Genomic DNA, 26,474 nt, shown 5'->3' on the forward strand with positions numbered 1-26,474 from the left:
AAATCTCATTCAGATTTGATGGAGAAATTAAAACCTTTACAGACAAGCAAAAGCTGAGAGAGTTCAGCACCAACAAACCAGCTTTACAACAAATGCTAAAGGAACTTCTCTAGGCAAGAAACACAAGAGAAGGAAAAGACCTACAATAACGAACCCAAAGCAATTAAGAAAATGGGAATAGGAACATACATATCGATAATTACCTTAAATGTAAATGGACTAAATGCTCCCACCAAAAGACACAGATTGGCGGAATGGATACAAAAACAAGACCCATATATATGCTGTCTACAAGAGACCCGCTTCAGACCTAGAGAAACATACAGACTGAAAGTAAGGGGATGGAAAAAGATATTCCATGCAAATGGAAACCAAAAGAAAGCTGGAGTAGCAATTCTCATATCAGACAAAATAGACCTTAAAATAAAGACTATTAGAAGAGAAAAAGAAGGACACTACATAATGATCAAGGGCTCGATCCAAGAAGAAGATATAACAATTGTAAATATTTATGCACCCAACATAGGAGCACCTCAATACATAAGGCAAATACTAACAGCAATAAAAGGGGAAATCGACAGTAACACATTCATAGTAGGGGACTTTAACACCCCACTTTCACCAATGGACAGATCATCCAAAATGAAAATAAGGAAACACAAGCTTTAAATGATACATTAAACAAGATGGACTTAATTAATATTTATAGGACATTCCATCCAAAAACAACAGAATACACATTTTTCTCAAGTGCTCATGGAACATTCTCCAGGACAGATCATATCTTGGGTCACAAATCAAGGCTTGGTAAATTTAAGAAAATTGAAATTGTATCAAGTATCTTTTCTTACCACAATGCTATGAGACTAGATATCAATTACAGGAAAAGATCTGTAAAAAATACAAACACACGGAGGCTAAACAAAACACTACTTAATAACGAAGTGATCACTGAAGAAATCAAAGAGGAAATCAAAAAATACCTAGAAACAAATGGCAATGGAGACACGATGACCCAAAACCTATAGGATGCAGCAAAAGCAGTTCTAAGAGGGAAGTTTATAGCAATACTATCCTACCTTAAGAAACAGGAAACATCTCGAATAAACAACCTAACCTTGCACCTAAAGCAATTAGAGAAAGTAGAACAAAAAACCCCCAAAGTTAGCAGAAGGAAAGAAATCATAAAAATCAGATCAGAAATAAATGAAAAAGAAATGAAGGAAACAATAGCAAAGATCAATAAAACTAAAAGCTGGTTCTTTGAGAAGATAATAAAAATTGATAAACAATTAGCCAGACTCATCATGAAAAAAAGGGAGAAGACTCAAATCAATAGATTTAGAAATGAAAAAGAAGTAACAACTGACACTGCAGAAATACAAAAGATCATGAGAGATTACTACAAGCAACTCTATGCCAATGAAATGTACAACCTGGAAAAAACGGACAAATTCTTAGAAATGCACAACTGCCAAGACTGAATCAGGAAGAAATAGAAAATATGAACAGGCCAATCACAAGCACTGAAATTGAAACTGTGATTAAAAATCTTCCAACAAACAAAAGCCCAGGACCAGATGGCTTCACAGGCGAACTCTATCAAACATTTGGAGAAGAGCTAACACCTATCCTTCTCAAACTCTTCCAAAATATAGCAGAGAGAGGAACACTCCCAAATTCATTCTATGAGGCCACCATCACCTTGATACCAAAACCAGGCAAGGATATCACAAAGAAAGAAAACTACAGGCCAATATCACTGATGAACATAGATGCAAAAATCCTCAACAAAATACTAGCAAACAGAATCCAACAGCACATTAAAAGGATCATACACCATGGTCAAGTGGGATTTATTCCAGGAATGCAAGGATTCTTCAATATTCACAAATCAATCAACGTGATACACCATATTAACAAATTGAAGGAGAAAAACCATATGATCATCTCAATAGATGCAGAGAAAGCTTTTGACAAAATTCAACACCCATTTATGATAAAAACCCTGCAGAAAGTAGGCATAGAGGGAACTTTCCTCACCATAATAAAGGCCATATATGACAAACCCACAGCCAACATTGTCCTCAATGGTGAAAAACTGAAAGCATTTCCTTTAAGATCAGGAACAAGACAAGGTTGCCCACTCTCACCACTCTTATTCAACATAGTTTTGGAAGTTTTAGCCACAGCAATCAGAGAAGAAAAGGAAATAAAAGGAATCCAAATCGGAAAAGAAGAAGTAAAGCTGTCACTGTTTGCAGATGACATGATACTATACATAGAGAATCCTAAAGATGCTACCAGAAAACTACTAGGGCTTATCAATGAATTTGGTAAAGTAGCAGGATACAAAATTAATGTGCAGAAATTTCTGGCATTCCTATACACTAAAGATGAAAAATTTGAAAGTGAAATCAAGAAAACACTCCCATTTACCACTGCAACAAAAAGAATAAAATATCTAGGAATAAACCTACCTAAGGAGACAAAAGACCTGTATGCAGAAATTTATAAGACACTGTTGAAAGAAATTAAAGATGTTACAAATAGATAGAGCCATATACCATGTTCTTGGATTGGAAGAATCAACATTGTGAAAATGACTCTACTACTCAAAGTAATCTAGAGATTCAATGCAATCCCTATCAAACTACCACTGGCATTTTTCACAGAACTGAAAAAATTTTTTCACAATTTGTATGGAAACACAAAAGACCCCTAATAGCCAAAGCAAACTTGAGAACAAAAAACGGAGCTGGAGGAATTAGGCTCCCGGACTTCAGACTATACTACGAAGCTACAGTAATGAAGGCAGTATGGTAGTGGCACGAAAACAGAAATATAGATCAATGGAACAGGATAGAAAGCCCAGAGATAAACCCATGCACATATGGTCACCTTATCTTTGATAAAGGAGGCAAGAATATACAAGAGAGAAAAGACAGCCTCTTCAATAAGTGGTGCTGGGAAAACTGGACAGCTCCATGTAAAAGAATGAAATTAGAACACTCCCTAACTCCATACACAAAAATAAACTCAAAATAGATTAAAGACCTAAATGTAAGGCCAGACACTATAAAACTCTTAGAGGAAAACATAGGCAGAACACTCTATGACATACATCACAGCAAGATCCTTTTTGACCCACCTCCTAGAGAAATGGAAATAGAAACAGTAATAAACAAATGGGACCTAATGAAACTTAAAAGCTTTTGCACATCAAAGGAAACCATAAACAAGGTGAAAAGATAACCTTCCGAATGGGAGAAAACATTTGCCAATGAAGCAACTGACAAAGGATTAATCTCCAGAATATACAAGCAGCCCATGCAGCTCAATAACAAAAAAACAAACAACCCAATCCAAAAATAGGCAGAAGACCTAAGTAGGCATTTCTCCAAAGAAGACATACAGACTGCCAAAAAACACATGAAAGAATGCTCAACATCATTGATCATTAGAGAAATGCAAGTCAAAACTACAATGAGATATCATCTCACACCAGTCAGAATGGCCATCATCAAAAAATCTAGAAACTATAAATGCTGGAGAGGGTGTGGAGTAAAGGGAATACTCTTGCACTGCTGGTGGGAATGTGAATTGGTACAGCCACTATGGAGAACAGTATGGAGGTTCCTTAAAAAACTACAAATAGAACTACCATATGACCCAGCAATCCCACTACTGGGCATATACCCTGAGAAAACCATAATTCAAAAAGAATCATGTACCAAAATGTTCATTGCAACTCTATTTACAATAGCCCGGAGACAGAAACAACCTAAGCATCCATCATCGGATGAATGGATAAAGAAGATGTGGCACATATATACAATGGAATATTACTCAGCCATAAAAAGAAACGAAATTGAGCTATTTGTAATGTGGTGGATAGACCTAAAGTCTGTCATACAGAGTGAAGTAAGTCAGAAAGAAAGACAAATACCGTATGCTAACACATATATATGGAATTTAAGGAAAAAAATGTCATGAAGAACCTAGGGGTAAGACAGGACTAACGACACAGACCTACTAGAGAATGGACTTGAGGATATGGGGAGGGGGAAGGGTAAGCTGTGACAAAGCGAGAGAGTGGAATGGACATATATACACTACCATACGTAAGGTAGATAGATAGTGGGAAGCAGCCGCATAGCACAGGGAGATCAGCTCAGTGCTTTGTGACCTCCTAGAGGGGTGGGATAGGGAAGGTGGGAGGGAGGGAGACGCAAAAGGGAAGAGATATGGGAACATATTTATATGTATAACTGATTCACTTTGTTATAAAGCAGAAACTAACACACCATTGTAAAGCAATTATAGTCCAATAAAGATGTAAAAAAAAAAAATTTACACATCTCTTACTAGGACTAAGCTTAAGCATCTTTTGTGTGAACTCTCTGCCTATGATTTGCTCTTTTTTTTTTTTTTTGCGGTACATGGGTCTCTCACTGTTGTGGCCTCTTCCGTTGCGGAGCACAGGCTCCGGACACACAGGCTCCGGACGCACAGGCTCAGCGGCCATGGCTCATGGGCCCAGCCGCTCTGCGGAATGTGGGATCTTCCTGGACTGGGGCATGAACCCGTGTCCCCTGCATCAGCAGGCAGACTCTCAACCATCGGGCCACCAGGGAAGCCCTTTTTTTTGGGGGGGGGGGGTTGGTTTTTTTCCATTGCCTTTTCTTTAAACATTTGTAGAAGCTCTTAATTATAGAAATCAACCCTTTAACTGTGATACTATTTGCAAATATATTTTTTCAATTATCAGTTATTATTTAGCCTTCTTTATGGTGGTTCTGTCCCATGAAGAAACTTTTTATTTCTAAATGGTATACATTATTAAACTTTTCTTTGATAAGTTTTGCATTTATGTCATAGTTAGAAAGGTTTTGTCCCTATTCTGTGACTATGAATTAGTTCTCCCATGGACCCTTTTACTAATTTATGGAAACCTATTTGGAATATATAAAAAATAACAAATGGATACAATTTTAGTTTTTCCAGATGACCACCCTATTTCTGTACTTTTTACTCATTTCCTATTGATCTGTCTATTCAGGTTTCAGTACCACACAGTTTTAATTATTGTAGCCTTATAATATATTTAATATCTATTAAAGTAAATCCCCACTCATTACTCTTTCTTTTCAAAATTGTTTTTCTTGTCTTTTATGGCTTTTTATTTTTACTTTGGAAGTAGCTTGTCTAGTTAAAAAAGCTCTCTCATAATTTCATTGGAGTTTCATTACCTTTATATTTTATCTTAGAAACAACATTTTTCTTCTATTGAGTCATCTTAACCAAGAATATTTTATGTCCTATATTTTTTAGTTCATGCCTTTTAAAAAAATATTAGTCCCTTAAGAGTGTTTTAATGTTTTCTTTAGATAGATCTTGTATACTTCTTGTCAGGTTTATTTCTGGATATTTTACCTTTTTATTGGTATTGCAAAATTTTTTCATTAGATTTCTACTGGTTGTTGTTTTCGTGTGGAGGCTATTGATGTCTCTATATTAATTATCTTTAGGTATTTTTCTCCACTTTATCTTTTTTGAGCAAAGTCTGGGTCAGTAAATGTTTTTATAAAGGGCCAAATAGTAAATATTTTACACTTTGTGGTCTCTGTTGTAGCTATTCAACTCTGCTGTGTTAATGTGAAAGGAACCATAGACAAAATGTAAATGAATGAACATGGCTGTATTCTATTAAGGCTTTAGTTATGGACACTGACATTTGAATTTCATAAACTTTCACATGTCACAAAATACTATTTTTAAAATTTTTTCAACCACTTAAAAATATAAAGACCATTCTTAGCTCATGGGTCATACATAAACATGCATGGGCCTGATTTGTCCCATGGAGTATAGTTTCTCCCTTATGGATTTAGTTAATTCATTTGAAATGCCATCAAATTAATGCCTGTATTTATTCAAGTTTCCTTTTTCTTATTTTTTGGTAATACAAACAATGCTGCCATGAGTACCTTCTGCAAGACTCCTGGTACACATATATGAGTATCTGCATTTAAAATTTTATTAGACCCTACCCAGGAATTTGCTTTCACAAGTGCTGTATGAGAATTCTGGTTTCTTCACATTATTAACAATATTTATTATTTTGAGATTTTAGTTTCTGTTAATTCCTGAGGAATGTGAAATGGTATTTCATTTTAAATTGCATTTATCTGATTTTTAATTATGCTAAAAATTTTGTCCATTTGGGTTTCCTTTTCTATGAGTTGCCTGTTGAAATTTTTTGCCCATGTTTCTGTTGAACTAGCTGACTTTTTCTTATTGATTACATAGTAGACAAAATATAATTTGTGTATTCTAAGTATCTTTTCTCAGTCTATGGTTTGTCATTTAACTTTGTGTTTGGTGTCTTTTGTGATATAAATTTTTTTTTAATTGAATGCAGCCCTAAGCGTCAGTATTTCGTTTATGAGTTTTCCTTTTCTTTTTTCACATATGGTTATTTTTCAAGGAAAGCATATTTGTATTCCAATTTTTTTTTTTTTTTTTTTTTACTTTCAGATAACTACCAAGTTGCCTTCCAGACTGCCTGTACATTCTCTTACCCTAGTGATGAGATATATGAGAATGTAGATACTGGGGAAGAAACCCCAATTAAAGTGGATATTACATGGATTCTTCTGCTGCGCTATTATATTCACCTGCAAAGAATTAATAATATGAGCAAACTGCTAGGTAGGCCTTTTCTGTGTTAAGAAAGAATATATTCCTTTCCAGGAATATATTGTTTAAACTTATTGTTTAAGTCATATTTCTTATTTAGAATTATAAAATACTTTTGACTTCTTTCTGAGTGAACTCTCATCAGAAGATGGAAATTTTAGGGGTTCTTAAACTGAGATACGTGGACCTTTGGATAGAACTGTATTTCAATGTATTTGAAAACGTCCTTAGAAGGAGGCATCCAGAGGCATCCCCCAAGACTGCCAAAGTGGTGTGGGGGTCAAAACAGTTAAGAATCAGAGTGACCATAATGTGACAGCTTATAAAATGAACAAGGTGAAATTTTGGCTTTAAGGAGAGAGTGTTCCAGTATCCAGTATGTAAAGGGGAAGATAGGATATTTAACTCCACGAAGTTTTGGATTTTGTTCAGTTTTTTTTTCTTTTAAATCATTGATTTAAAGATCTAAAGAATATCCAGAAAAACGTGTATAATCTGCTTTAAATCAGTTCCTCCTATGTTTTTGTGACATTGTGTTTATCTGTGGCCATAAAATTGGTGATTCAGTGTTGCTTATTGGCAAACAGTTGGAAAAGACAGGTTGACCATGCCAGCGCCCAGTGATGGAGAAGCCAGCAGGGCAAATAGGCCGAGTCACGGGGTGGCTCAGCATGGTTATTGGGAGTTAGCGATGGGATGGACAAGCACTCAGAAAGGTGTTGGGTAGAAGGTGCATTGTGATGGGGCCAAGAGTTCAATGTCAAGGAAGTGGACATGAGCCAGCGCAGCAGGCCCTGGTGATGCCCTCCCCCTTATCAACTCAGCTCACTTCTGGATTCACCTGCTGGGGCTTCCCATGTCAATCGCCCACATTTTACTGCTTTCTGCTCTGGGCTTTCTCAGAAGTTACTACGGCCCAGCATGCAGGCAGGACAGCCTGGAAGTACCAGGGATTCCACACACTCAGCAGTAACCTGAGGTAGGGAACTGGTAGATAGTTGTAACATTGATGGAACAATGTTACATGTTTTTTCCAGGAGGTCCTCAGCAGGACTGAGCCCTCCTTGTCCATAGCTATAGCCCTTTCATAACTCAATCTCATTGGCTCTTTTCTTCTCTCTATCACACTTTTCCTGTTCTCTCACTTGACATCGGTTTTCAAATAAATTACCTGCACCTACATTTTTGCTTTAAGTTTTTTTTGGGGGGGAAACCCAAAATAAGACAGCTAGATAGAATATTTTGCATTGCTAAGCTTGGCCAGAAGCAATTCTATTAGTGTATAAGCTTGAAAAATGGAGGAAGGTCATGGGCAGCCACTAGGTGAGGTGGGGATATACAGGAATAAAGTTAATGAGTAAAGGCCAACAATATTGAGACCATTTTGTTATCTAACATGACTCTATATTAGTGTTTTGGTTTTGTTTTTTTTTTTTTTTTCGTTAAGCATCTCTGAAGCCAGGATCTGGAATGTCTTTGCCAGATGACACACTTCTCACTTCTCTTTTCAACTCTGGATTGATTTTGCGCCAAAAAGAAATGCATTTTTTCCTTAAAAGATTCTTACAGCTATATTCTTCTTCTTGTATTGATGAATTTCCAAAAGAGCTATTTCAAGTCATAGAAAATCCATCTTTTCCAGAAAAATTCTTATATGACTCATCAAGCAAGGTAATGTTTCAAAACGTTATATGTTTCTGTAAGACTTCTTAGAATCATCCTTATATTTCCGAAAGAAGCACATTAACCTCAATGCTGGCACAAAGGTTTCTAGTTCCCTCAGAGTTCCTGGGAAGGCTTGTTTCTGTTTTACCAGAGAGAGGCCAACCAGACATCCTGGATTTTCTGTTTTCTTATGTCCTGTTCTGCTGCTCTCATAAATCTTCAAAATATCTCAGAATTTTCTATATTCCTACACATAACAGTATCTCTCAGGGAGTCATTTTGCCAAGAAGTTATACAAATTTCAATATAATCACCCTATAAGAAAACTAGACTGAGTTTCTAAATCTATGCCCAATTTCTGTACCTTTGTTTTACACATGTAATAAAAAAATTCATTCTGTGTATTTTTTGCAATCATGATTGTGATAAATAGTAAAGGGAAGGTTTTTTAAGTAAAGTTAAAAGCTTGAAGGTTTGTTTTTTTTTGAGGGCGGCAAGTGTTATTAAATTGGATGGGCTTTCCCAAAATATGTAATATGGAAACTTCTTTTAAGTTACCTATTGAAGAGACATAAAAAGAGGAGTATGAATGATTTTTTTTTTTAAGCTACTGGGGTCTTGAATAATAGTAGTTTTAAAATAAACTATCAAAATGGATGAATTGGAAGACAGAAAAAGTACAGAGTTTTAGTAAAAATAGAGATTTGTTTCAAATTTGTTATATTCAACAAGCATATGTTGAATACTAACAATATGCCAGATACTTTTATCTGGTAGAGGAAGCGGGAATGGATAAGGCATAGTCGCTGTGCATAGTTCTGGTGTGGTAGCAGAGAGAGATGGGTAGAGTTATAGCACAAAGGAAAATTGCAGCACTTCAGGGATGCTTTTAAAGAGAAAATGACAGGGTTAACAGCAGAAAGAATATGAAAATTAAAATGTTATTTCTACTGTCAATAACGTGTAGGGCTGATTGGCAAAGTGTAAACGAAAGGCAGTTATCCAAGAAAGAGATGATGAAGTAACCAAGCTTATGACCATAGGAATGGAATGGAAGAGATGGATGTAAAAGATATGGCTTCAGTAAAATTGAAAACAAAACACAACAGCTTAGTGACCCTGTGTAGATGGAAAGTGAAGACAAGAGAATGATCCATGTTTATTTCATCATTTGGAACCTCTGTGATCATTAGAGCATGGTGACACCATTAGCAGATACAGTGGAGGCGAGAGGGTGAGAATGTTTGTGGAGAAGGTTGGTATGTTCAGCTCTGAGATACAGAGTTTGAGATACTAGAAAACTTAAGAGGACATAACGTAAGTTTTCAATATGTATTTGTGAAATGAATAAATCAAGTCATTTGCGTAGAATTCTTTCTAAAATAGGAAAATAACATTCATTTATTTTGAATTATCTTGACTTTGGACTTCACCATACAGTACTTTAATTTTTATAATTATAGACTTGCCCATACCAGACACGTTCATGTTTCTGTTTTCAACTCTCTGAGAGAAGTGACCTGAAAATGTGGCTTGTTCCAAATGGGAACCTTTTCTCATTTTATCCTACTGGAGTATAGTAACCTTATGTTTGGGGTAAATAATAATAAAAAAATTTTTTTAAATCATTCTTTGGAACAAGAGAGTAGGGTGACTGTGAATAAACTGTGATTTTAAAAAGTAGTGGAAAGACCTACTAAGGAATATTTAAGAATTCAGTTAAAGAAATGATCCTCAATTGGGGTTATGGAGTTGGCCCCAGGGCAGTGTATTGGAATCCACATAGGAGGATTTTTCAAATTACTTTCTGGATTCTGGGGTATTGGGATGGCCAATACTCAGCATCTCCATTTCCTGCCCCAGATTCTAAATCTTTGAGAAATAAAAGAGTAAGCCATGGTGGAATTAATAAATATGCAACTTTGTGAATCACAAAGTTGATATTGTAGGATATGGTTTATATTTACCGGTAAATGGTCTCCCTAGTCGTGATTAGCAACGTTTACAGTTCTACCAATCCAGGCTTCGGGGTTTTGGCAGGGAGAGGGATCATTACAGGCCTACTTAAAATCTGTGGGGACAGAAACCCTTTAAAATCTGTTGCATGAAGGAGCAGAGACTGTTCACTCCCTACAAACAGTATGCTCATAAGCAGAGAGAGCAGAATAATGGATATTCAAAATTCTTTTTCTCAGATTCACCAATGAAGTAATTCTCTTGAGGGAGAGGAGTGAGAGGAGGTGGAAAGGCCAGGAATGTATCATTGATGTCTGGCCCTCCACAGTGCAGGAAACTGTGGAGTAGGGTCACATCGTTTCCATCTAACACCAGAGTCTGGTTCACCCATCCTCGGGACCGAGACTACCTTGAGGTTTACTGCCACATGTCCCAGACACTTCAGGTGTTTTGGACTAGGGGAGAGAGAATGGGAAGGTTGAGAACTGTAGTTTCAATGGATGTATTCTTGTGAATATTTTATAAGAGTTTGGAAAGTAATATGTGTGATATCGAAAATACTGTTCTGAAAGGAGCTTTGCTTGAATATTTCAGTATTAAGGGCAGCCCATCATTATCCAGTTCCTAAGGATGACGCTGCAAACGTACAACCTTGAATACAGTGTAAATATCAATACATGTGATATTTCGAATGGTAGCAATATTATCAAAGAGTTGTTTCACCTGCTCTTTTTTTGGGGGGGGCGGATATAATTAGTGTAACACTCTCCCAGGATAATCAGCTCCGGAGATCACTGTCACTTGCCTGACAGGTGCAAGCCACCTAATCATGTGTTTGTTTCACTGGGGTAGACAGAAAACGAGCACAAAGCCTTTGGATTTTTAAAAAAATAACCTCCAAGCTTGGCTGATTTTTATAAAAACATTTTTGAGCCTTTAATCACTCAGGAGGCTATTTCAGTCAAACTCTTTCCATACTTTGATACAACCTGCTTTTCCCCCACAAAGAAGTAGATGCCTTTCCAGAACCATCATTGCTACATGTCATGCTCATCAGCTTTGTGAAGCTGTATGTTGTCAAGTCTATTGAAGCTTTGTGATGGAAAAACAAAAGTGCTAAACAAATTACATTAAAAATTCCCAAAACCAAAAAGGACATGATTAAAATACTGCACAATGCTGAGTTATTCATGTTTAGACTGTGACAGACTGTGTAAGGTCAAATATTTGATTAGTGCAAAGTGATTTGTTGGTTATAGGACGTGGCGAACAAGAGTGCTTCTGGTAGGTCTGTTGTTTCATTCCTTTCAAACAATAAATCAAACATATAAAAAGTACTCAGTGTATAGCCCATTGACTAGCTTATGTAATTAATCCCTTTAGCAATTAGATATTATATTTTTTTAAGTGAATAGAAAATTCATAATATAAATATAAGTATAAAAAATATTTATAGGACATTCCATCCAAAAACAGCAGATTACACTTTCTTCTCAAGTGCGCACGGAACATTCTCCAGGATAGATCACATCTTGGGTCACAAATCAAGCCTCAGTAAATTTAAGAAAATTGAAATCATATCAAGCATCTTTTCTGACCACAACACTATGAGATTAGAAATCAATTACAGGGAAAAAAACGTAAAAAACACAAACGCATGGAGGCTAAACAATACGTTACTAAATAACCAAGAGATCACTGAAGAAATCAAAGAGGAAATCAAAAAATACCTAGAGACAAATGACAATGAAAACACGATGATCCAAAACCTATGGGATGCAACAAAAGCAGTTCTAAGAGGGAAGTTTATAGCTATACAAGCCTACCTCACGAAACAAGAAAAATCTCAAGTAAACAATCTAACCTTACACCTAAAGGAACTAGAGAAAGAAGAACAAACAAAACCCAAAGTTAGCAGAAGGAAAGAAATCATAAAGGTCAGAGCAGAAACAAATGAAATAGAAACAAAGAAAACAATAGCAAAGATCAATAAAACTAAAACCTGGTTCTTTGAGAAGATAAACAAAATTGATAAGCCACTAGCCAGACTCATCAAGAAAAAGAGGGAGAGGACTCAAATCAATAAAATTAGAAATGAAAAAGGAGAACTTACAAGAGACATCACAGAAATACAAAGCATTCTAAGAGACTACTACAAGGAACTCTATGCCAATAAAATGGACAACCTGGAAGAAATGACAAATTCTTAGAAAGGTATAACCTTCCAATACTGAATCAGGAATAAACAGAAAATGTGAACAGACCAATCACAAGTAATGAAATTGAAACTGTGATTAAAAATCTTTCAACAAACAAAAGTCTAGGACCAGATGGCTTCACAGGTGAATTCTATCAAACATTTAGAGAAGAGCTAACACCCATCCTCTCAAACTCTTCCAAAAAATTACAGAGGAAGGAACACTCCCAAACTCATTCTATGAGGCCACCATCACCCTGATACCAAAATCAGACAAAGATACTACAAAAAAAGAAAATTACAGACCAATATCACTGATGAATATAGATGCAAAAATCCTCAACAAAATACTAACAAACAGAATCCAACAACACATTAAAAGGATCATACACCATGATCAAGTGGGGTTTATCCCAGGGATGCAAGGATTCTTCAATATATGCAACTCAATGGATGTGATACACCATATTAATAAATTGAAGAATAAAAACCATATGGTCATCTCAATATGCAGGAAAAGCTTTTGACAAAATTAAACACCCATTTATGATAAAAACTCTCCAGAAAGTGGGCATAGAGGGAACCTACCTCAACATAATAAAGGCCATATATGAGAAACCCACAGCAAACATTCTCAATGGTGAAAAACTGAAAGCATTTCCTCTAAGATCAGGAACAAGACAAGGATGTCCACTCTCACCACTATTATTCAACATAGTTTTGGAAGTCCTAGACGTGGCAATCAGAGAAGAAAAAGACACAAGAGGAATTCAAATTGGAAAAGAAGAAGTAAAACTGTCACTGTTTGCAGATGACATGATACTATACATAGAGAATACTAAAAATGCCACTGGAAAACTACTAGAGCTTATCAGTGAATTTGGTAAAGTTGCAGGATACAAAATTAATGCACAGAAATCTCTTTCATTCCTATACACTAATGATGATAAATCTGAAAGAGAAATTATGGAAACACTCCCATTTACCATTGCAACAAAAAGAATAAAATACCTAGGAATAAACCTACCTAGGGAGACAAAAGACCTGTATGCAGAAACCTATAAGACACTGATGAAAGAAATTAAAGATGATACAACCAGATGGAGAGATATACCATGTTCTTGTATTGGAAGAATCAATATTGTGAAAATGACTGTACTACCCAAAGCAATCTACAGATTCCATGCAATCCCTATCAAATTACCACTGGCATTTTTTATGTAACTAGAACAAATCATCTTAAAATTTGTATGGAGACACAAAAGACCCCGAATAGCCAAAGCAGCCTTGAGGGAAAAAAACGGAGCTGGAGGAATCAGACTCCTTGACTTCAGACTATACTACAAAGCTACAGTAATCAAGGCACAAAAACAGAAACATAGATCAATGGAACAAGATGGAAAGCCCAGAGATAAACCCACACACCTATGGTCAACTAATCTATGACAAAGGAGGCAAAGATATACAATGGAGAAAAGACAGTCTCTTCAATAAGTGGTGCTGGGAAAACTGGGCAGCTACATGTAAAAGAATGAAATTAGAACACTCCCTAACACCATACACAAAAATAAACTCAAAATGGATTCCAGACCTAAATGTAAGACTGGACACTATAAAACTCTTAGAGGAAAACATAGGAAGAACACTCTTTGACATAAATCACAGCAAAATCTTTTTTGATCCACCTCCTAGAGTAATGGAAATAAAAACAAAAATAAACAAATCGGACCTAATGAAACTTCAAAGCTTTTGCACAGCAAAGGAAACCATAAACAAGATGAAAAGACAACCCTCAGAATGGGAGAAAATATTTGTAAATAAATCAACGGACAAAGGATTAATTTCCAAAATATATAAACAGCTCATGCAGCTCAATATTAAAGAAACAAACAACCCAATCCAAAAATGGGCAGAAGACTTAAATAGACATTTCTCCAAAGAAGACATGCAAATGGCCAAGAAGCACATGAAAAGCTGCTCAACATCACTAATTATTAGAGAAATGCAAATCAAAACTACAATGAGGTATCACCTCACACCAGTTAGAATGGGCATCATCAGAAAATCTACAAACAGCAAATACTGGAGAGGGTGTGGAGCAAAGGGAACCCTCCTGCACTGTTAGTGGGAATGTAAATTGATAAAGCCACTATGGAGAACAGTATGAGGGTTCCTTAAAAAACTAAAAATAGAATTACCATATGACCCAGCAATCCCACTACTGGACATATACCCAGAGAAAACCATAATTCAGAAAGACACATGCACCCCAATGTTCATTGCAGCACTATTTACAATAGCCAGGTCATGGAAGCAACCTAAGTGCCCACTGACAGATGGACATAAAGAAGAGGTGGTGCATATATACAATAGTATATTACTCAGCCATAAAAAGGAATGAAATTGAGTCATTTGTTGAGATATGGATGGATCTTAAGACTGTCATACAGAGTGAAGTAAGTCAGAAAGAGAAAAACAAATATCATATATTAACGCATGTATATGGAACTTAGAAAAATGGTACAGATGAACTGGTTTGCAGGGCAGAAGTTGAGACACAGATGTAGAGAACAAACGTATGGACACCAAGGGGGGAAAACTGCGGTGGGGTGGGGATGGTGGTGTGCTGAACTGAGCAATTGGGATTGACATGTATACACTTATGTGTATAAAATTGATGACTAATAAGAACCTGCAGTATAAACAAACAACAACAAAAAAACAACTAATACTAAACTTTCTTTGGATTATTTTTATAGAAATATGTTAATATAAATGTTTCAGACATTACATGAAATTTCTAAAAAAAAAAGCACTCAGTGTATAGCCCATCGACTAGCTTATGTAATTAATCCCATTCGCAATTAGATATTACGTTTTTAAAAAGTGAATAGAAAATTAAATGCCCTATTTTAATATTGATTTGTGTTATAGTTTATTATTATTAGGCCATCATGCTAATAAACACTATATATATTGAAATAGAAGGTATTTGCTTTTTATTTTTCTCCACTTAGCTAGTTATTAAATATGAATTCTTTGCTAAAATAGTCAGAACCTCTGAAAAGTGCTCAGATATGAAAAAATGTGAGAATTTTTTTCTGAATCAATTATTTACCTGATTTTTTGGTGAACTGCCTGACATAGAATTAATCTTTATTAAGCACTTTTAAATGATTATTTAACCCTAATAATCTTATTTATTATGCATTTTGGTCATGTTTTTAGTATCATAGTGCTAATAAATGAGGATTCTGGCTTATCATATCCCTTTATGATAGTCTCTAGACATTTTAAAATAGTTTTCACCTTTGATATTACCTTTCAGTCCAGACATGTTTTTTCTTTTATTGGTAGACAACTTGAAAGGTCAATGTATTTATTTCTCTCTTTATTTTTATTTTGAAGACTTTGACAGTCTTCTGTTGTGTCTTGAATAGACTCAGAAATGGAAGGTACAAAGTGTTATAGAAACACCAGGCATTTGTTTCTAGCCACTGACATGTTCCCTTTGGTCACCAAGCCTTTGAGACACCTTAGATGTCAAGAGTTTAGTAGAAGAACTGCTTTCCAGCTACCATGCTGTAATCTTGGGAATAACAAGAAATTAATTTTGAAAATAGTTTGTTCTCCATTGAAGAAAAGCCTTTATAGAGTTGAGATATTATTATCAGCATTATTATCTCTCTGGCTAGACTCTTATTTTGTTGATAGCATTCATGCTTTACTTTCTCAGCTACCTTAAAAATCTAAGTAAATATTTTATGAAGTTGCCAATTGCAGTCTACACATTTTTGTTTCTTGAAAACTCCTGATTCAGGGACCAAGTTCCATCAGATGAGCTGGGCCCAGATCCACCAAGACTAAACTTACAAATCAGCTACATTCATTTAAAGAGGGAATGAGAGTAATGGATTTTAACCTCTTAGAGCAAAAACTCTGTCTTATTTTGCATATGGTACTGCAAAGAATGCTATTGGAAAGTAGATAATAAATTGTAACCAAACCCTCAGTATATTCACCAGTGAATAAACAAGAAGAAAAGTAGAAGATGTTCTTAGACCACATGGTGACCTTGAGACTGAAATGATAGCATGGACATTTTCCCTCTAGATCTTTACTCTTGAATATTCACCAAAGTGGAAGACATTTGTTGAGTTCACTGGGTTTTGAAATAAATTTTTTCTATAAAAGAATCTTCTCTGTGGTAATCAGGGGCAGTTTTAAGACCTACATCCATAAAACAAGCTGAGATGATTCCCCGAGTTTTCCAATAGTCAATATTGAATGAAAATTGAATGAATGTTTTAAATATTGAATAAATTCATTACCAGCAATTAAGCTGATGTTTCTGTTTGTTCCCCAGTTAGGAACAACTGACAGTTCTCTACACTCCAATTTATCATTAAAACTCTTTGCCAGCCCATCATATGGAGATGTGGTGTCCTCAGTTGTAGCAACACAAGCTTTAAACAAAGAACTTTGCTTTCAGTGGTACATTCCTCCCCTGGAAAAACCTCCAAAGGAAACAGAACCTATGGTATGTAATATAATTATAAAGCTAAATCTTACAATTGGATATAAAGTTTAATGAAGCCATTATAACTTAAAGAGTAGAGAAGATCTTCTTATCATATAGACAGAAATATACAGCAATTTAGAATCTATGTTGTCTAGCAGAATGAATGTGAAATAATTAAGAGATCCTGGGAAAGTTGGATTCATATTGATCATTTTCCTTTTTCCTGAACTTAAAGAGAAACTTTCCAATGTGTTACCATTAAATATGATGTTTAATATTTTTTTGTAGTTATCCTTTATCACATTAAGGAAATTTTTTCCTATTGCCACCTTAATAGGAAGTTTTATCATGAATATTTTACTGTATCTATTAAGAGGATTTTATCATTTATCTCTTAATATAGTAATTGATTTTATAATATTAAATCAGCCTTGTGCTCCTGAGATAAACTCAAATTGGTCATGATGTATTCATTTTACTAGATTCAGTTTGCTAATGTTTCATATTGAATTTTTGCCACTGTTTTCAAGAGTAATATTGGACTATAATTTTTCCTTTTTGTGCTATCCTTGTCAGATATTTTCTGTATGAGGCTTTTGCTAGGCTCATAAAATGTGTTGATAAATATAACCGTGTTTTTCTGTTCTATAGTGAAGTTTGTGTAAGTTTGGAGTAACCTTTTTCCTCAGATATTTGCTAAGAGCTCATCAATAAAGCCCTTGTGTTTTTGTTGTGAGATAATATAAGACTAGTGATGTAATTCTCCATAGTTAGAGGCAGTCTTTAAGCAATAGTACTAATGTACTGGTTATCACAGCTGGTATCAGTTCTGACTGGGCTAATATCTGTTGTAATGGTTAGTGCCTTTGTCAAACCAAGTTTTAAGTATTCTAACTATCACCCCTGTTTATAGAACATTGGGATTTTCTGTTTCTTCTTGAGTCAGTTTTGCTTAAGTTGCTTTTTCTGGGAATTTTCCCATTTTATTTAAAATTTCTCTCATATTTTTAAGCTATCTGGTGTATTTGTAGTGAAGTATCCCTTTTCACACCTTATATTGCTTATTTGTGCATTTTTTTCTTGGTCATTATCACCAGAGATTTCTCATTAATTAGTTTTATTTCGTTAACCCTAAATATCTTTCTTCTACTGTTTTTTTCGTGTGTGTGTGTGTTCTTTTCCTAACTACTGACTTCTTGAGATAGATATTAGCTCAATATTTAGTTCTTTCTTTTCTAATCTATGCATTTTAAGGCTATCAGTTTCTCTCTAAATATTGCTTTGGCTTCATCCCACAAGTTTTATTATAGTATTGTCATCATCTTTCAGTTAAAAATAACTTTTAAAGTTTCCATTGTGATTTCTTTGACTTGTGGGTCATTTCAACATATGTTTCTTAAGTTACAAACTATATGAAGCTTTTCTAGTTATCTTTTGTTATTTATTCATAGATTATTTTGTTCTGTGGTAATAAAAAAAATGCTCTGTATGATTGATATTTGTTGAAGCTTGCTTTTTTTTTGCCAGGAAGGTGTTTATTGTGTAAATATTCCATTGCTCTTAAAAAGAATGTGCTCTCCTCAGTTGTTGAGGCAGTGTTGATATATGTCCAATAGGTTAGTTTGTATATTCTTGTTCAGATACTCTATATTCTTGGTGATTTTTCTATTTTTGTTTGAAAATCAAAACAAAAGATCCCACATGCCTCGGTGGGATTTATTTTTTTTAAATCAATTACTGTTGACCCTTGAACAACATAGGAGTCAGGGTGCTGACCTTCCTCACAGTTGAAAATCTATGTGTAACTTTACAGTTGGCTCTCCATATCCACATTTTGGATTCAGTCAGCCATGGACTGTGTAGTATAATCATACGTATTTATTGAAAAAAATTCTCATAAAGTGGGACCTGTGCAGTTCAAACCCGTGTGCTCAAGAGTCAACTGTACTGAGATTTTAACATTTAATTCTCTCACTGAGATTGCTGTTGTTTTGTTCTTTCTTGTAGTTCTGTCAAATTTTACTTTACCTAATTGGAGGCTTTGTTCTTAGGTGCAAACAGATTAATAAGCATTGTGACTTCTTGGTGAATTCAGTGACTTCTGACCTTTTCATAATAATGATATTTCCCTCATAAAGCCTGCCTTGTTTGATATTACTAGAGGAAAGTGACTTTCTTATGGTTGTTATTTTCATAATATTTCTTTTTCTAACCTTTTGCTTTCAACCCGTTTGTGTACTTGTGTTTTAATTTTTTTTTCAAAATATTTATTTCTTTGGTTGTGCCAAGTCTTAGTTGTGGCACATGAGATATTTCATTGCGGTGCTCAGGCTCTTCATTGCAGTGCACAGGCTTCTCTCTAGTTGTGGCATGCAGGCTCCAAAGCGCACGGGCTCAGTAGTTGCAGCGTGCGGGCTTAGTTGCCCCGCAGCATGTGAGATCTTAGTTCTCAGGGATCGAACCCGAGTTCCCTACATTGGAAGGTGGATTCTTAACCACTGGACCACCAGGGAAGTCCCTTAATTGTATTTTTAAATAAAGGTATACACTTGGATATTTTAAAATACAGTCTGACAATATTGTATTTTGACTAGAGAAGTTAGTCCATTCACACTTAATGTAAATAATAATATATTTGGTTTTAAATCTACCGTATTATTTTGTGTTTTCACTTGTCTCAGATTTTCTGTTTTCCTCAGGTTTTCTGTCTTTCTCCCTTTTTTGGGATTGATTACTTTTTTCATTCATTTGTCCTCGCTGAACTTTGAAATTATGCATTCTTTTGCTGTGCTTTTAGTGGTTACCCTCAGGACAACATATCAAAGTCTAAAGTTTCTTTCTTTTTTTTTTTTTTTTTGAAAGATTTATTTATTTTTGGCTGTGTCAGGTCTTAGTTGCGGCACATGGGATCTTCGTTGAGGCATGTGGGATTTTTTTCGTTGCAGTGCGCAGGCTCTTCATTGTAGTGTGCAGCCTTCTCTCTAGTTGTGGCATGCGGGTTTTCTGTCTCTAGTTGTGGCTCTGGGGCTCCTGAGCGCGTGGGCTCTGTATTTGTGGCACATGAGCTCCAGAGCGCATGGGCTCTGTAGCTTGTGGCGCGTGGTCTCTAGTTGAGGCGCGCGAGCTCAGTAGTTGTGGCGCACGGGTTTAGTTGCACCGCGCCATGTGGGATCCTAGTTCCCTGACCAGGGATCGAACCGGTGTCCCTGCATTGGAAGGTGGACCACCAGGGAAGTCCCTGCATTCTTTGCCACTGGACCACCAGGGAAGTCCCAGTCTAAAGTTAATGAATGATCTTTATTCCTCTAATGACTTAAATGATATTATTGTACATTTTCTTTTTTTAACCAAAATATTATTTTTAATTGTTTTATACAAGAGTTATTTTCCTTTAGAATTTTCTACATATTCATCATTTGCTTTGCTTTCTACTCCCTCTTGCATTTTAGACATTCCATTTAGGATCAACTTCTTTCTGTTGAAGTACATATTCTGGAATTTCTTGTGGTGAGCATCTTCTGGAGGCAAACACTCTCAATTTTTGTTTGCCTGATAAATATCATTGTTTTACATTTATCTGTGAAATGAATTTTTATGGAGTAAAGAATTAAAGATTGGAAATTATTTTCTTTCAGTACATTCAGAATGTCATCTACTCATTTCCATTGTTCTCTTGAGAGTCAAATTGTTGTTGCTTTAAAAATATTCTGACTTCTTTCATGAGCCACTTTTGAGACTTTGTCCTTGCACAGTTTTACTGGGAATGGTTTTCTTTTATTTATTTTGCTTACATTAGTGTAGTGGTTAAGAACACAGACTCTAGAGCCCTCAGAATGGAGCAAATCAGACTCCTGTTTTGAATCCCAGTTCTGTTACTTAGTAATTTTGTAACCTTCAGTAGATTAGTTAACTTTTCTGTATCATGGGTACCCTAGACATAATTGTGTAAACCCTCGACCTAAACAGTAGTTATCATTTATTATTCTTATGTGAAATGATTTTCACATTATTATGCTGTTTGAAAGTTTAATAACTTCAAATACACATGTAATACACTTGGTAAGCATTATTTTAAAGCACCTTTTAAAGTTTACCAACAATATCTCCTTATACACACTTTAGCTGCCAACAATGGGCAGAAGAGAGAGTAAACTCTGCCTAACCAGCAAAAATTAAAGTGCATAGCAAATAGGAGAAAAAACTTAGTTTCTCTCTAAATGCTGGTTACAAATTTGTATCACATACGAAACTCCTTATTTTAATGTTTATTATCTTTATCTAACTCTATATCTGTATCCATATCTATGTTCATATACATGTATAGACATTTGCAACAGGGCTAACTGGGGAGCAGGAAAGGGGGCAAGTATTTGGGAGCAGTTCAGTATCAATGCCTGAACTCTGGGAGGTAGAACAGTGATTCCGATTCTAGGAGAGTCTTGAAGAGTCAAGCTTTTAAAAATGGGACGGGGGTCTAACTACCACCTTTTGCAGAGGAACCTTCCACTATAGCACTCCTTTGATTACTGCTGTCTCTAAGAAGAGCCTCAGGCTCTTTCCCATAAAACATTTGCCATATAGTTTTACCCTATTCAGTACTTTTTATCTGTGTTTTTTGCCTCCTACCATGGTCTGGCCCTGTACTTCCTACCTCTTGAGCGCTGTCCCCTCTAGCTATGGCTCTGGTAACTTCTGCTGCTCCTTGCCTCGTGTGAACCGTGTCAGGTGGGGAAACCTCCAGAGCCCACCTCTCTTTGCTCTCAAGCACGCTTCTCCCAATAGCCTCTTCATTCTTCTTCCTTAGGCTGGCAACCTGCTGCTAACTCTTGGTCAGTTATACATCCCTCCTACTCATACAAAAAAGAGAAACTTGAACACATCACTCCCCAGAAACATTTAATGCTATTTCTCATATTTTGAAAGTACTCTCCTTCCCACCCTTTCCATACCCAATCCTTGCCAGATATTTCATGTACGTTTTAAAATAATAAATCTGTGGTCTCTTTGGGGGAATTTAGTGCAGTAGTTTTCAAACCAAAGTTCCAAGAACACTCATGGGTCATGGAGTCAATATAGTGTGTCATGAATAGTATCTTTTTAAAGAAATTAAATATAAGAAGGCAATATCAGAATGCATCACACACAGTAAGTGAAAACGTTGTTTTCTGAAACTTTTGTTTCATGACAGATACTGTTAAAAAGAACATTTCTAGATTGACATTCGGCATCCTGAAGAATTTCTTTACTTGCTGGCAAGAGAACCAACAAGGTGTGATAAAAGAGTATATCCATTCAGAAAGGGTATGGAAGGATGACATTGTTGGGAAACAGACTGTTTACCCAAATAGTTAGTTTTAAAAAATGAGGAACAAAGTATAAAGTTCATTTCACAAGGTTGTAGAAATATCACATCCCTATCAGTCTGGGGCAGGATGATCTTGGGAGTTAATGTTAAGACTGCATCTGTGGCTGATAATTAGAATAACGAGGTTTCATGAATCAACAGCCATGTCTGACAATTAGCATGGGCGCATGAACTGGTGTCAGACAGAGATTAGAAGTGGAGCACCAACTAACAAATTCTGATTTAAACAGGTTGCTTGAGTGATTTGCGTAAGCCACAAAGGCACGGAACACACAAGTTTTTTTTTAATTAATTAATTAATTTTTGTCTGCACTGGGTCTTCATTGCTGCGTGTGGGCTTTCTCTAGTTGTGGCGAATGGGAGCTACTCTTCGTTTTGGTGCGCAGGCTTCTCATTGGGGTGGCTTTTCTTGTTGTGGAGCACAGGCTCTAAGTGTGTGGGCTTCAGTAGTCATGGCACGTGGGCTCACGGGCTCTAGAGCGTAGGCGCAGTAGTTGTGCGCGGACTTAGTTGCTCTGCGGCATGTGGGATCTTCCTGAACCAGGGCTCAAACCTGTGTCCCCTGCAATGGCAGGTGGATTCTTAACCCCTGCACCAGCAGGGAAGCCCCCAGAACACACAGTTTTCCTATCTTAGTTCAGGGACATTTTTCCCCCTTTGAAAGTGAGTATGTATGTATTGGGTCATGATAAAAGATTCAGTTGCTGCCGTAAATCTCAGCTACCAAATCAGGAAACGCTGACTTGGGAGGGCTAGATCTTCTCAGACCTAAGAGTCTATGTTTTCAGAAGACAACATTGAAATTTGTGTGATGCTTTAAATATTCATGTATGTGAGTATTCATCTAGTTATTATCTTAGACCTTTAGTGTAGAGTTTAATGTTGGAAAAACTGGGTGAAGCTCATGAAACCCATAAGACAATAGCAATAATGAACACCAGTGTAGAGCTTACTGTGTTCCAGGTATTCTGCTTCATTAACTTCACAGCAACTCTATGAGGTAGGTACAGTCGTCCCTCAGTATTCACAGGGGATTGGTTCAGAACCCCCTCAGATACCAAAATCCACAGGTGTCCAAGTCCTTTGTATAAAATGACATAGTATTTGCATATAAACTATGCACATCCTCCTGTATACTTTAAATCATCTCTTCATTACTTATAAAACCTAATACAATGTAAATGTTATGTAGATAGTTACCAGCACATGGAAAATTCAAATTTTCATTTTTGGAACTTTCTGGATTTTTAAAAATATTTTTGATTCACGGGATGTTGAATCCACGGATGCCGAACCCATGGATCCAAACGGCCGAGTATCATCATTAGCCCCATTTTACAAAAGAGGAAACTGAGACCCAGGATGGGGGAATGCTAGTTGACAATGAATCAGGATTGGAGCAACTCAACACATTGTCGAGTTGGAGGGAAGCAAACGACCGCAAAGTCTGTTGTGTTGAAGGCAGCTGGACAGCCCAAGGCATGTTCTTCAGAGGCCACAGAAGTTGTAGGCAGACAAGCATGATCAAGTGCAAGAAGTCTGATCAAGCAAAGCACTGAAAAGGAAGACTCCATCTGGCAAAGTAAAAACAGAAACTTGGATAGAGCTGAAATAGTTCTTGGAGATAAGTTTATTCAGAAGTCCAGCCAGTCTGGGAACAAGAAATATGGAGCCAGTGCTCTTTTCTGGAGGGCTTTAAATCCCTAAGAAGAGCAAGACTCTATTTCAGGGTCCCAAAGAAACAGGCTGTGCATTCAAGACAAGCTTAGGCCTAGCTGGGTAGTGAAAGATGAGCTAGGGTTCCTGGGAAAATTATCAAGTCTTAACAAAAGCAAAAGCCCAGTGTTATCAACTTGGATGTCAGGAGTGCTATAACTTAGAGATCATACAGATGCCCAGGACCTCCCTCTGAGGTCCTCTGGATTCTGCGACTTGTTGGCTAAGTGATTAACTAGAGCCTGGTCCTGCAGATGGGGCCCAAAATTACATCCAGCTTCTGGAAGCTGGGGAAGACAGAAGCTGCGTAAATGAGGCAGGCATCTGATAGTCCCTGGCCCTTGCAGAGTGTGGTCAGGAAACAGCCCCGCTGGCATCCCCTGGAAGCTCATTAGAAGTGCAGAATCTCAGGTCTCACTTCAGACCCACTGAATCAGAATGTTCGTTTTACTTGCACAGTTTAGAATGTGCAAGTAATGTATGCACACTTAAGGTTGAGAAGCACTGGTCTAGGCTGGTGCTACCAGTGAACTTACAGCTCTCATGATGACTCTCCAAGAAGGTACTCCATTGCCAGTTTATATAGTGGGCTCTATTGGTAACCTCTGACTTTTGGTATCACCCAGGTCAAATGTCAGAACTGAAAGGAAACTAGGAGAACACTTAATCGACATTCTCATTTTACAGATGAGGAAGAAAAGTTCCACAGAGGTAAAATGACTTGACCAATACCTCAGCTCATTAGTGACAAAAATAAGAATGGAACCTAAGTCTTTTCATTCTTAATATTGATTTCTTTACAAACCACATATAGCTCAACTGCTTACTAACTAATGAATAAAGTATTTATTGAGTGCATACTATGTGCCAAGCATTTTGTTAGGTGATTAAGATATCAAGATGAGGAAATTACAAATCAGCTCTATCTAGTGGAAGAGGGATTCGTCTTTCACTGTTCCTGGGCTGTGAGGACAAGACGATTTTTTCTTTTTCTTTCTTTCTTTCTTTCTTTTTTTTTTTATTGAAGTAAAATTGTTTTACAATATTGTATTAGTTTCAGGTGTACAACATAATGATTCCACATTTGTACACATTACAAAATAATCACCATGAAAAGTCTAGTTATCATCTGTCACCATACAAAGTTGTTACAGTAGTATTGACTATATTTCCTATGTAGTATATTACATCCCCGTGACTCATTTATTTTGCAACTGCAAGTTTGTACCTCTTAATCTCCCACCATCTATTTCACTCATCCCCCAACCCCTCTCCCCTCTGGCAACCACAAGTTTATTCTCTGTACCTATGAGTCTGTTTCTGTTTTGTTATATTTGATCATTTGTTTTGTTTTTTAGAGTCCACATGTAAGTGAAATCATGTGGTATTTGTCTTTCTCCATCTGACTTATTTCACTTAGCATACTACCCTCTAGGTCCATCCATGTTGTCCCAAATGGCAAGATCTTGTTATTTTTTTATGGCTGAGAAATATTTGATTGATTGATTGATATATTGATAACTATATATGTGTGTGTATACATATATATATATATATATATATATGTATATATATTGTTTTGAATTAGTGTTTCTTCCAGAAGTGGAATTGCTGAATCATATGGTAGTTCTATCTTTAATTTTTTGAGGGACCTTCATACTGCTTTCCATAGTGGCTGCACCAATTTACATTTCTACCAACAGTGCATGAGACTTCCCTTTTCTCCACATCCTCATCAGCACTTGTTATTTGTTCTTTTTTATAATAGCCACTCTTTCAGGTGTGAGGTGAGCATTGTGGTTTTGATTTTCATTTCCCTAATAATGTTTGATGTTGAGCATTTTTTCATGTGCCTGTTGGCCATCTGTATGTCTTCTTTGGAAAAATGTCTACTCAGATTCTCTGTCCATTTTTTAACCAGGTTGTTTGTTTGTTGCTTTTTTTGAGCTTGAGTTGCATGTGTTCTTTGTATATTTTGGATACTAATGCCTTATCAGGGATATCACTTGCAGATATCTTCTCCCACTCAGTAGGCTGTCTTTTCCTTTTGTTGATAGTTTCCTTCATTGTTCAGAGGACTTTTAGTTTGATGTAGTCCCATATGTTTATTTTTGCTTTTGTTTCCCTTGCCTGAGGAGATGGATCCAAAGAAATATTGCTAAGACCAATGTCAAAGATCATATTGCCTATGTTTTCTTCTAGGGGTTTTATGGCCTCAGGTCTTAGATTTAAGTCTTTAATCCATTTGAGTTTATTTTTGTATATGGTGTGAGAGAGTAGTCTAGTTTGATTCTTTTGCATGTAGCTGTCCAGTTTTCTCAACACCATTTATTAAAGAGGTTTTTTTCTTC

The 26,474-nt window shown here is 36.2% G+C and overlaps 1 protein-coding gene across 1 annotated transcript in view; it reads left to right on the plus strand.

The window, feature by feature from the left end:
• CFAP54 (cilia and flagella associated protein 54) overlaps positions 1 to 26,474 on the plus strand; it is a 310,761-nt gene that overhangs the window by 237,829 nt on the left and 46,458 nt on the right. The window contains exons 62-64 of the mRNA XM_067697614.1: positions 6,541 to 6,714; positions 8,150 to 8,373; positions 16,887 to 17,060. Coding sequence (XP_067553715.1) covers positions 6,541 to 6,714; positions 8,150 to 8,373; positions 16,887 to 17,060 — 572 coding nt within the window. The remainder of the gene's footprint in view (positions 1 to 6,540; positions 6,715 to 8,149; positions 8,374 to 16,886; positions 17,061 to 26,474) is intronic.

The sequence above is a fragment of the Pseudorca crassidens genome, chromosome 11 (assembly GCF_039906515.1).
Source record: "Pseudorca crassidens isolate mPseCra1 chromosome 11, mPseCra1.hap1, whole genome shotgun sequence".
In the NCBI taxonomy this organism is placed as follows: Eukaryota; Metazoa; Chordata; class Mammalia; order Artiodactyla; family Delphinidae; genus Pseudorca; species Pseudorca crassidens.